The 12,530-nt window shown below is 43.2% G+C and overlaps 1 protein-coding gene across 1 annotated transcript in view; it reads right to left on the reverse strand.

The window, feature by feature from the left end:
- The window catches only part of LOC126092419 (syntaxin-16), a 42,313-nt gene extending 30,058 nt beyond the window's left edge, over window positions 1-12,255 (reverse strand). Inside the window, exons 1-2 of the mRNA XM_049908005.1 lie at window positions 12,090-12,255; window positions 11,194-11,469 (exon numbers count right to left, since the gene is read on the reverse strand). Of these exons, the coding sequence (XP_049763962.1) occupies window positions 11,194-11,469; window positions 12,090-12,170 (357 nt within the window). The 5' untranslated portion in view covers window positions 12,171-12,255. The remainder of the gene's footprint in view (window positions 1-11,193; window positions 11,470-12,089) is intronic.
- Between the last annotated feature and the right edge of the window lie 275 nt (window positions 12,256-12,530).

A 12,530-nucleotide genomic window follows, 5' to 3' on the forward strand; every position in this document is an offset into this window, starting at 1 on the left:
TGCCACACGTAACACATTTGGCTGGATTGGAACAGGACTGGCTGGTGTGATTGAACCGCTGACATCGATAGCAACGCGTAGGGTTTGGGACGTAAGGGCGAACGGAAATTATCTCATAGCCTGCTTTGATTTTCGATGGGAGTTGAACTGTGTCAAATGTCAAGAAGACAGTGCGGGTTGGAATGATGTTCGTGTCAACCCGTTTCATTACTCTATGAACTGCCGTTACGCCCTGGTCAGACAGATAGTGCTGAATTTCTTCGTCAGACAATCCATCGAGGGAGCGTGTATAAACGACTCCATGCGAGGAATTTAAGGTACGGTGCGGTTCCACCCGGACAGGGAAGGTGTGGAGCAGAGAAGTACGCAGCAATTTTTGTGCCTGGAGGGCACTGTGTGTTTCTAACAACAGGGTGCCATTCCGTAATCTGGAACAAGACTTTACAGGACCTGCTATTGCGTCGACACCTTTCTGAATAATGAAAGGGTTGACCGTGGAGAAGTCGTGACCTTCATCAGACCGAGAAACAACAAGGAACTGTGGCAACGATGGAAGAATCGTCTGTGGCTGAGACTCAGTATACTTACGTTTGTGAGTAGACTTAGTGGAAGGTGAGGAAACCATTGCGGAAGAATCCCCCATGATTACTGGCGTCTCCGATGGCGCGCTCCTCCCTTGTGGGGGCCCTCTCTGAGGGCACTCCCGCCTTAGGTGATTGTTCACACCTCAGGTCACACCTCCCGACAAACGGACGGAGGGACCAATCGGCATTTTCGGAAGGTATCAGCTCGGGTAATCACCCCTCCCTGGGCCTGGCCGTTACCAGGGGGTACGTACGTGTCCTACCTGTCTACCCGGGGCGGGGAATTACGCGTTACCCCGTCACCGGCTACGCACGAAGGGCGTGGGTCGGCCTTCAGACACGCACAGGGAGGAAGAAAGAGAAAGGGAAAGGAAGGAAGAGAGGTCTCAAACGCCGCAGCGGAGAAAAGGGAAAGAGAAGAGGTAAGGAAAAGAGAAGGACAAAGGAAGGAAGAAGACAGAAGGACAAAGGAAGGAAGAAGACATAAAAGCAAGGAAGGCAAAGAATGCAGTACATTTACGAGCGTCCGTCTCCGGACGTAGGCACAAACCATACTCCCAGATGGGGAGAAAGGGAAGGGAAGAGCCAGAGGTGAGGGGAGGAGGGGCGAAGATAGGGATGGGGAAGGATGTGGAATGGGAAGGTATGCAGCCTGGAAAGGAAGGAAGGCCACATTAGCTCGGGGTCCCGTGCTCGCTACGCACGTATCCACAAAAGAGTTGTGGACCCCCTGGGGGGAACCAGGTCTGTTGTCAAGCACTGTGTCACAGGCTACTGGGTATCAATTTCCTCAGTTCACTATTTTACACTCTACTCTATTGAATAACACTTATTATTGGAACAACAATTCTCTCTACAGGGTGGAGAAAACTCATGTCATAAAATTTTAACCCTGGATAGATGACGCCAGTAGGAACCAAAATTACTAATGTTGTGTAGGTCGACAATGCACCATTTTTAAACTACGAAAACTTGGTGCCGCGCGCTCCAATTGGCTGTGGGATTGCCCTGTTGCTGTTCGTCAGTTGACGAACAGTAGTATAGTCGTAGGTTCACACATACATACAAACATCCCTCGCCTTGTCACTGCCCCAACACGATACGCACATGGGTCGAATAGGTCTTGCTGTTTGTCTCCACCTCACATCAGAGGCATTCACACGTAAGCTTCACTTTGGAGCACACGCACATCACCTGCGATTTAGTTGTACAGTAAGCATGGCAGCACAATATTCGTTTGAAGAACAACGAGATACGGTTTTTGTTTATGGACTAGCCGACGGTAATGTGCACAAAGCTTGACGGTTGTATGAGGAACGGTACCCAACAAGATGCCACCCACACTCGCAAATGTTTATAGCAATTCACCAGAGACTTGGTGAAACATGCTCATTGATGGATATCATGGTGATGCTGGAAGACCTCAAACATGACAGGATGCTGCATTTGAAGAGACTGTTCTCGAGCACTTTGAGGAAGCACCTACGACAAGTACTCGAGTGGTTGGACACGACATGGGGGTCACTAATTGGTTAGTCTGGGAGGTTTTGAGGCATGACAGCCAGCATTCATTTGGTTTCCACCCTGTCCAAGACTATGAACACATGCTAGGGTTTTGCCTATGGTTTCTGCGACGTTTTGCATGAGATCCCGACTTCCCCGCCATTGTGTTGTTTACCGACGAGTGCACTTTCCATTGGGATGGCCTTTTCAACACTTGAAACATTCATTACTGGGCAACGGGAAATCCTCACATTAAGGTCCATGGGCACGAGAAAAGATTTTCCCTCAGCATTTGGGCACGCATTGTGGGTGACCTCCTCGACTTACCTTCACTTTTTGTAAGAAACTCTACCCGGCCTGGAGGAAGATGTTCGCCTCAGCATACGGATACGCATGTGGTTGCAGCATGACGGGGCGCCTGCACATAACTGTCATGCTGTGCACAGATATTTAAAAGAACTCTTCAACGGCCGGGTAACTGGCCGAGGTGCTCGTAAGACACGGCCCCCATGATCACCAGACCTCATGCCATTGGACGTTTTTCTGAGGGGATTCTTCAAGGTTCTAATTCACCCATCCGGATGCGAACCACCTAGAAATGAAGAGGAATTAATGGATCACACTGAACATGCCGCCAATCACATCAGGGCAATGCCAGGAATCTTCAAAAGAGTTTGGCAAAACACAGTTCGATGTTACCAAGCTCATGTCACGTCAGAGGGTCCCAGTTCGAGCACCTGCTTTAAATAAACTATGTCCTAGCTACAAAAAAGGCCCAACTCAGGGCCGACATAATTTGTAAAAGACTTTCTGTATGAGAACTAACAGATGTTGATGGGTTTGTGTCCGGTATTTCTTATCATAAAACTACAATGGATGCATTGGGAGCCCGGCAAATCCACCCCCAGGGCCCCCACTGTGGAAAGCTGTCGTGCTACCACCGAGTGTGTGGGCCACCTTGGATACATCGTGATCTCCGGCAGGCAAAGCATTCGTGGTCATGCATTGTCCAGAGCATCCGGCAACAGGGCAATCCTGCAGCTAATCGGAGGGCGTGGCACCAAGTTTCCATAGTTTAAAAACTGTGCGTTGTCGACCTACATAACATTAGTAATTTTGATTCCTACTGGCATCAGCTATCCAGTGTTACAATTTCATGACACACTTTTTCTCCACCAAGTATACTATTCCTGTTACCTGTATTTAATAGCACAGAAGTTGGTTTATTTTCTCCAAGTTACCACAGTTTGTGTGTCCCCCCCCCATGAACCATGGACCTTGCCGTTGGTGGGGAGGCTTGCGTGCCTCAGCGATACAGATGGCCGTACCGTAGGTGCAACCACAACGGAGGGGTATCTGTTGAGAGGCCAGACAAACGTGTGGTTCCTGAAGAGGGGCAGCAGCCTTTTCAGTAGTTGCAGGGGCAACAGTCTGGATGATTGACTGATCTGGCCTTGTAACATTAACCAAAACGGCCTTGCTGTGCTGGTACTGCGAACGGCTGAAAGCAAGGGGAAACTACAGCCGTAATTTTTCCCGAGGACATGCAGATGTTGGCGTTCTCTTGGGTAAAATATTCCGGAGGTAAAATAGTCCCCCATTCGGATCTCCGGGCGGGGACTACTCAAGAGGACGTCGTTATCAGGAGAAAGAAAACTGGCGTTCTACAGATCGGAGCGTGGAATGTCAGATCACTTAATCGGGCAGGTAGGTTAGAAAATTTAAAAAGGGAGATGGATAGGTTAAAGTTAGATATAGTGGGAATTAGTGAAGTTCGGTGGCAGGAGGAACAAGACTTTTGGTCAGGTGACTACAGGGTTATAAATACAAAGTCAAATAAGGGTAATGCAGGAGTAGGTTTAATAATGAATAAAAAAATAGGAGTGCGGGTTAGCTACTACAAACAGCATAGTGAACGCATTATTGTGGCCAAGATATACACAAAGCCCATGCCTACTACAGTAGTACAAGTTTATATGCCAACTAGCTCTGCAGATGATGAAGAAATAGATGAAATGTATGACGAGATAAAAGAAATTATTCAGGTAGTGAAGGGAGACGAAAATATAATAGTCATGGGTGACTGGAATTCGTCAGTAGGAAAAGGAAGAGAAGGAAACATAGTAGGTGAATATGGATTGGGGGGAAGGAATGAAAGAGGAAGCCGCCTTGTAGAATTTTGCACAGAGCATAACTTAATCATAGCTAACACTTGGTTCAAGAATCATGAAAGGAGGCTGTATACATGGAAGAAGCCTGGAGATACTGACAGGTTTCAGATAGATTATATAATGGTAAGACAGAGATTTAGGAACCAGGTTTTAAATTGTAAGACATTTCCTGGGGCAGATGTAGATTCTGACCACAATCTATTGGTTATGAACTGCAGATTGAAACTGAAGAAACTGCAAAAAGGTGGGAATTTAAGGAGATGGGACCTTGATAAACTGAAAGAACCAGAGGTTGTACAGAGTTTCAGGGAGAGCATTAGGGAACAATTGACAGGAATGGGGGAAAGAAATACAGTAGAAGAAGAATGGGTAGCTCTGAGGGATGAAGTGGTGAAGGCAGCAGACGATCAAGTAGGTAAAAAGACGCGGGCTAATAGAAATCCTTGGGTAACAGAAGAAATATTGAATTTAATTGATGAAAGGAGAAAATATAAAAATGCAGTAAATGAAGCAGGCAAAAAGGAATAGAAACGTCTCAAAAATGAAATCGACAGGAAGTGCAAAATGGCTAAGCAGGGACCGCTAGAGGACAAATGTAAGGATGTAGAGGCTTGTCTCACTAGGGGTAAGATAGATACTGCCTACAGGAAAATTAAAGAGACCTTTGGAGAGAAGAGAACCACTTGTATGAATATCAAGAGCTCAGATGGCAACCCAGTTCTAAGCAAAGAAGGGAAAGCAGAAAGGTGGAAGGAGTATATAGAGGGTTTATACAAGGGCGATGTACTTGAGGACAATATTATGGAAATGGAAGAGGATGTAGATGAAGATGAAATGGGAGATAAGATACTGCGTGAAGAGTTTGGCAGAGCACTGAAAGACCTGAGTCAAAACAAGCCCCCGGGAGTAGACAACATCACATTAGAACTACAGATGGCCTCGGGAGAGCCAGTCATGACAAAACTCTACCATCTGGTGAGCACGATGTATGAGACAGGCGAAATACCCTCAGACTTTAAGAAGAATATAATAATTCCAATCCCAAAGAAAGCAGCTGTTGACAGATGTGAAAGTTACTGAACTATCAGTTTAATAAGTCACAGCTGCAAAATACTAACGCGAATTCTTTACAGGCGAATGGAAAAACTAGTAGAAGCCGACCTCGGGGAAGATCAGTTTGGATTCCGTAGAAATGTTGGAACACGTGAGGCAATACTGACCTTACGACTTATCTTAGAAGAAAGATTAAGGAAAGGCAAACCTACGTTTCTAGCATTTGTAGACTTAGAGAAAGCTTTTGAAAATGTTGACTGGAATACTCTCTTTCAAATTCTGAAGGTGGCAGGGGTAAAATACAGGGAGCGAAAGGCTATTTACAATTTGTACAGAAACCAGATGGCAGTTATAAGAGTCGAGGGGCATGAAAGGGAAGCAGTGGTTGGGAAAGGAGTGAGACAGGGTTGTAGCCTCTCCCCGATGTTATTCAATCTGTATATTGAGCAAGCAGTAAAGGAAACAAAAGAAAAATTCGGAGTAGGTATTAAAATCCATGGAGAAGAAATAAAAACTTTGAGGTTCGCCGATGACATTGTAATTCTGTCAGAGACAGCAAAGGACTTGGAAGAGCAGTTGAACGGAATGGACAGTGTCTTGAAAGGAGGATATAAGATGAACATCAACAAAAGCAAAACAAGGATAATGGAATGTAGTCAAATTAAGTCGGGCGATGCTGAGGGAATTAGATTAGGAAATGAGACACTTAAAGTAGTAAAGGAGTTTTGCTATTTAGGGAGTAAAATAACCGATGATGGTCGAAGTAGAGAGGATATAAAATGTAGACTGGCAATGGCAAGGAAAGCGTTTCTCAAGAAGAGAAATTTGTTAACATCGAATATAGATTTAGGTGTCAGGAAGTCGTTTCTGAAAGTATTTGTATGGAGTGTAGCCATGTATGGAAGTGAGACATGGACGATAACTAGTTTGGACAAGAAGAGAATAGAAGCTTTCAAAATGTGGTGCTACAGAAGAATGCTGAAGATAAGGTGGGTAGATCACGTAACTAATGAGGAGGTATTGAATAGGATTGGGGAGAAGAGAAGTTTGTGGCACAACTTGACTAGAAGAAGGGATCGTTTGGTAGGACATGTTCTGAGGCATCGAGGGATCATCAATTTAGTATTGGAGGGCAGCGTGGAGGGTAAAAATCGTAGAGGGAGACCAAGAGATCAATACAAAGCAGATTCAGAAGGATGTAGGTTGCAGTAGGTACTGGGAGATGAAGAAGCTTGCACAGGATAGAGTAGCATGGAGAGCTGCATCAAACCAGTCTCAGGACTGAAGACCACAACAACAACAACCACAGTTTGTTGGTATGTCACAATTACTACCATGTTTGAAAATACACAGTAATTGAAAAGTGATAAATTGCTTCGCAATTTAAATCATAACAGCATCCAGTCTAGTCTGATATTGGCCACAACTAGTGAAACAGCAATCTAGTTTACTAAACTGATGAAATCCACAATTTGCAAAGTTACTCTTGGTGACGATGTTGAAGGGCATTTCATAACCTAACCTAGAACTCGGTCTGTGCTGTAGGTCAGTTGCCAGCATATTAAGTTTTTTCCCATTCACATTAATTGGCTTTGCCAATTCTCAATCGTATTGTCACATTCCAACCTGGTCTACATCTTGAGCTTCGCTACATGTCTGTCTGTTCTAGTTTTTTCCATCACACAGTAAATACGAAAATCAGTAACCACCCTTAAAATTCATGAACACCAGATCAGTAAAAGTATTCTGGTGCTCTCCATGTTGAAAACAAATATAATCAAATTGTATGTTTTGCCATAAAAAAAAAGGGCATTAGATTCGGCGATTCTCATTGGGTACCGGTGCTATCTAATATCACCAGACTGGCTATGAGCAACATCTATGAACAGCCATCAACACAAACACAAGAGCAGCTGACATCACAAGTTTTAGTCTGGTGGAGTTCTCCGAAAAGATTTCAGCAACCTGAAACTGTGGTATGGGAACAAACAATTGTTAAATATTAACCACCCTCCTTGTCAATGCCTTTTACAATTCATGAAACAACCATGAAAATTTTAAGAGATATGCTGAACTGGCAATTTGAATGTTATTTACATATCTCATTTTTGGATTTGGGGAATAAATCAAAAAATAGTGGAAATCTCTATCTTCTGGCGCATATTATGAAAGGTGCTCAATGATGGTCATACATTCACAGTATTCTAAAAGAAAGCTGTATGTCAATGACTGAACTAAAAAGTTTAAGTAAACAAGTTCATCATCTGGTGTGGCTTGATTTTCGAGCAGGCTAATATCTACCTATTTCATACTGTCAGAACACTAAACCACATACAGCTCCTTTTAGGAACAGTTCAATGAACATGTGGATGAATTACAATGTCTTCTTCTCTAGTCTACTCATTACTACAGCTTCAACATTATTGGAAATGTGTGGTATGATTAGAAAAATTAATCTGGTCTAGATTTATTACTGCCACATTATTACCAAAAATAAGTGCCATGTTGCATGACAAAGAACACAGAAAACAATTCAGGCATTGTAAGCACCCATTTGGCGCTGAGTGATACTTGTACAACTATCTGAAGCCAAATTTACACTTGTTCAGAAGCCATCCCATGACACCACGTTCAATGCATGGCACCACAGCAATTTCACATTTATTTGGTTCCTGTTGCCCACGGTATAGCACAACACAGTTTACTATAGGTTCCTTCATTTCATCTTTTCCAATTCCTCACCAAAGTCCTAACATTCTGGATCATAAACATACAATGGATCCATACATTTAAATTAAAAAGTAACTAATGGGTGGCTTTTTAAGTCTTATTTAAAGTTCAACAGTGGCCAAAAAAATGTCGTCCAGTATTTTTGAATGAATATGTCTACAGTCAACGAACTACTTGGGTGGCTGAAGGAAGTGAAATAAAAATACACACATCAAAAAAAGTTTTGCATCACACCATTTCCCAGAATTCCTGAGGATAGATGTTGACTTTGGATATTGTATCACAGACACAGTCCCTTTGATTGTTCAGAGATGACACTAAACCCCCCCCCCCACCCCAAAGATGTAAACAACCATGCATGAGCAGTGCCTATTAGACAGAGGGGGTCCCACAGCAGATCAGTTCCAGTCATTCCAAAAGGAAGGAGGTGCACGGCCCGTGTTGTCTGTAGTTCAACCATGCCTAGACGGTCAATGCCGCAGTTTGATCGCATGCACATTGTTACTCTGTGCCAGGAAGGGCTCTCAACAAGGGAAGTGTCCTGGCATCTCGGAGAGAACCAAAGCGATGTTGTTCGGACGTGGAGGAGATACAGAGAAATAGGAAATGTCGAATGACATGCCTCACTCAGGCCACCCAAGGGCTACTTCTGCACTGGATGACCGCTACCTATGGATTATGGCTAAGGGGAACCCTGACAGCAACGCCACCATGTTGCATAATGCTTTTCGTGTAGCTACAGGATGTCGTGTTATGACTCAAACTGTTCACAATAGGCTGCATGATGCGGAACTTTACTCCCAACGTCCATCTTTGCAACCACTACACCATGCAGTGCAGTACAGATGGGCCCATCAACATGCTGAATGGACCGCTCAGGATTGGCATCACATTCTCTTCACCGATGAGTGTCACATATGCCTTCAACCAGAAAATTGTCGAAGACATGTTAGAAGGTGACCAGGTCAGACTGAATGTCCTAGACACAATGTCCAGTGAGTGCAGCAAGGTGGAGGTTCCCTGATGTTTTGGGGTGGGATTATGTGGGGCCAATGTACACCGCTGGTGGTCATGGAAGGGGAAATACAGATGCGTCCGATCCCTCCCGTCTGCTTTGACCCATGACGTCACAAATATGGCGAAACGACCATAAACGACGATTCCAATATGGCGCATATAAAGTCGGTACGTACACATTATGAGGACGAAAATACATCGAAAAACAAACACACACACTTTCCACAAAAAGCCTAATGACACTAACGGGACAAGTGCGGGAAATGGGGTGTTTTTGGGTGGGGGAAAACTAAATATAAACAAATTTAGACACCCACCCCCAAACAGAACCACACAAAACGACGAAAAAACCAACATCACAAAACTCCCGAAATACCACTAAACACAATATCATCTGGAATCGGACAGTTCCCTTTATCTATATAGCTCAACAGCAGCTCCCGATTCCATAAATTAGGTTCAAACACTTCCCTTGGCCTATACAGCTCAAAAACATCTCCCGATACCAATATCAACATACACAGCCACACACTGGGATCGAACACTTCCCTTGACCTGCACTCTGTTAATTTTATCCGCCATATCCATTCCTGAACAAAAACAACAACCTATTAATTTTACTAAAATTATGACACAATGTACAGCGAACCCCACTAAATTAACCTTCACACAAAACCGTTAACTCATTGAAACGAATTCCACTACAAACACAGCCGACACTCGAACAATTCTGGATAATGAGCAAAAGCAAAATGAGCCCATTACACCACACAAACACAAACCCTGAACATACCACCAGAGAGCACAACAAACCGCAACACGCCGACATCTACAAACAAGCCAGACTCACAAACCAAACTCCGCGCCGTCATGACGTCACACACAACACCCTTACGTCACGGGTCAAGGCCGACATGTGGGATCGGACACTTCTGTCGACCCATGGAAAGCGCTGTAATGGCTGTACGATACGTGAATGCCATCCTTTGACCAAAAGTGCAACCATATTGGCAGCATACTGGTGAGTCATTTGTCTTCACAGACAACAATTTGCACCTCCATCATGCACATTTTGTGAATGATGTCTTTCAGGATAACGACATCACTCGACTAGAGTGGCCAGCATGTTCTCCAGACATGAACCCTATTGAACATGGCTGGTATAGATTATAAAGGTCTGTTTATGGACGATGTGACCCACCAACTACTCTGAGGGATCCACGCCGAATCGCCATTGAGGTGTGTGACAATCTTGACCACCAGTGCCTTGATAAACTTGTGGATAGCATGCCAAGGCAAATACAGGCATGCATCAACACAAGAGGACGTGCTACTGGGCATTTGAGGTACTGGCGTGTACAGCAATCTGGACCACTACATCTGAAGGTCTCGCTGTATGGTGGTACAACATGCAATGTGTGGTTTTCATGAGCAATAAAAAGGGCGGAAATGATTTTTATGTTGATCTCTTTTTCTGTACAGGTTCTGGAACCCTCGAACCGAGGTGATGCAAAACTTTTTTGGATGTGTGTAATATTTCAACAAATTCCAATGTCATAATGTTTTCTTTCCCATCTCATGTGTAGGTCAATAACTACAATGTATGGAAATAAAATGAAATCAATGAACTGAACCACATGCTGTAGTTATGATGACAACTATCATACCTACGAGATGTACAGTAGCCAATGTTTAGTAAGCCCATACACCACTGCCCGGCATCATGTGCATGGTATGGCAGTCATCTACTGCAGTGGAGGTGTCCACTAACTCTAGGGCTGCTATGTGCCATCTGGATCGCATCACCCTGTGTCGTGTAGGTGTGAAAGCCACCGTATGGCTTTCTATACCACAACATAATACACAATACTTCATAGGAGGCTAGTGGACAAGTGTGAAAGGGGTTAAAAGATGGTCCATCTCTATTTAATCATGTCTATTATTGTGCTTCCGTTACTCTGATACCCACCTGACACTCCCTTAACAGAACCAAAAAGTTAAAATTAATGTATCTACCCAATACCCATTTAGAGAATACTAAATGGAAGTTTCAAAATGAATATACTGCCAGGAGAATATGATAAAAGTATCTACTATATATATTTAGTACACACTCTATTAACAAGTCTACTAACCCTGGATATATCCTGTGTCAATGCCTCGATACGTTGTTCCTCCTCTGAAGAGTCATCCAGTGTTGGACGATGTAGGTGACGTGAATGAAGAGCTTCCAGCTCTTTCACTTTGGATCGCAGTCTTGATAATGTGTACTGTGCCTCTTCCAGAGCATCCGCCCACATTGGTGGCTGATTACCACTACCACGGCTGTTCCCTGCATTTTGTCGCAATTCCAGACCACCTAACTCAGGATCAGAAGCCCCACCAACCAACGTTGTCCGATCTGATACATGCTGTAAGAAGATAGACAGTATATATAAGGCTGCATCTTGATTTCTTGGAGAGAGTGTAAATAAAAAGTGCACCATAAGTGGCAAACAAAACAAATATGTGGGATAGGCAGATTTTAATTACAGACGTGGATCAACAACTAAAGAACATTGTTAAAGGGTCAATAAAGAATAAGTTGTTACAAACTGACGACAGTTATTAAAATTCATAGTGCGTTATTACAATTCTAAGCATAAACTTTTAATGCTTTACTTGTTTTACAGTAGAAGCAAATATTCATCAGAGTTCAGGTCATTCCAAACTGCGAAAATGTAAAATAATAGGCCAAAATCTTTCATCCAACGTTGTGAGTCTCGATTTAATAACAATAATAAAACTTTGCTGAAAACCGCCTGGATAACGAGAATGCCTATTTCCGTTAGTCTCAGGTGTTCAGTGTCCTCAAAAACAAAGCGATTGAAATAACAATTACCCTGACCAACAAAATAATTCTAGAGATCTTTCTTGTTATATCGTACTACTAAAACAAGCTATACAGATGATATGACATTACACAGTAAGTTTAACAAAACTTAAATCCGGCAGCAAACTATACACATAACCTTTTTTGCCTTCTAATTACCTGTTCGGAATAAAAATGACGACTTTGCATAGCATTGTTGCGCATCAAAATAAAAACATCTGTTAAACTTCTTGTCGTCATTTTGCTTAGTTTCTTTCAGTTCGCGTCTCAACAGATTATTTACATTTTACGATTGCAACCATACTGCTTACGCTTGACAGTTAACTTAGCATAATCGATTCTCGATTAGGAATCGATAGATTCTGAATTGATATGGGCGTGTATCGTTAAAGAAATATCTTTCCTTTCTACCATAACAAAAGAAAACAAAAAGAATTCCTCACATTTAAACCGAAAACTTTTATCATATAGCTAACCAGGCTTATGGCTAAAAAGGTAAATTACACCCACTCGAGTGACTTACGAGTGGAATATCTTCCGATGAGCATTTTGATTGTTTTCCTGTGGCGCGTTCATTTAAAGGCATGTCCCACTTGATTT

The sequence above is a fragment of the Schistocerca cancellata genome, chromosome 7 (assembly GCF_023864275.1).
Source record: "Schistocerca cancellata isolate TAMUIC-IGC-003103 chromosome 7, iqSchCanc2.1, whole genome shotgun sequence".
Lineage (NCBI taxonomy): Eukaryota > Metazoa > Arthropoda > Insecta > Orthoptera > Acrididae > Schistocerca > Schistocerca cancellata.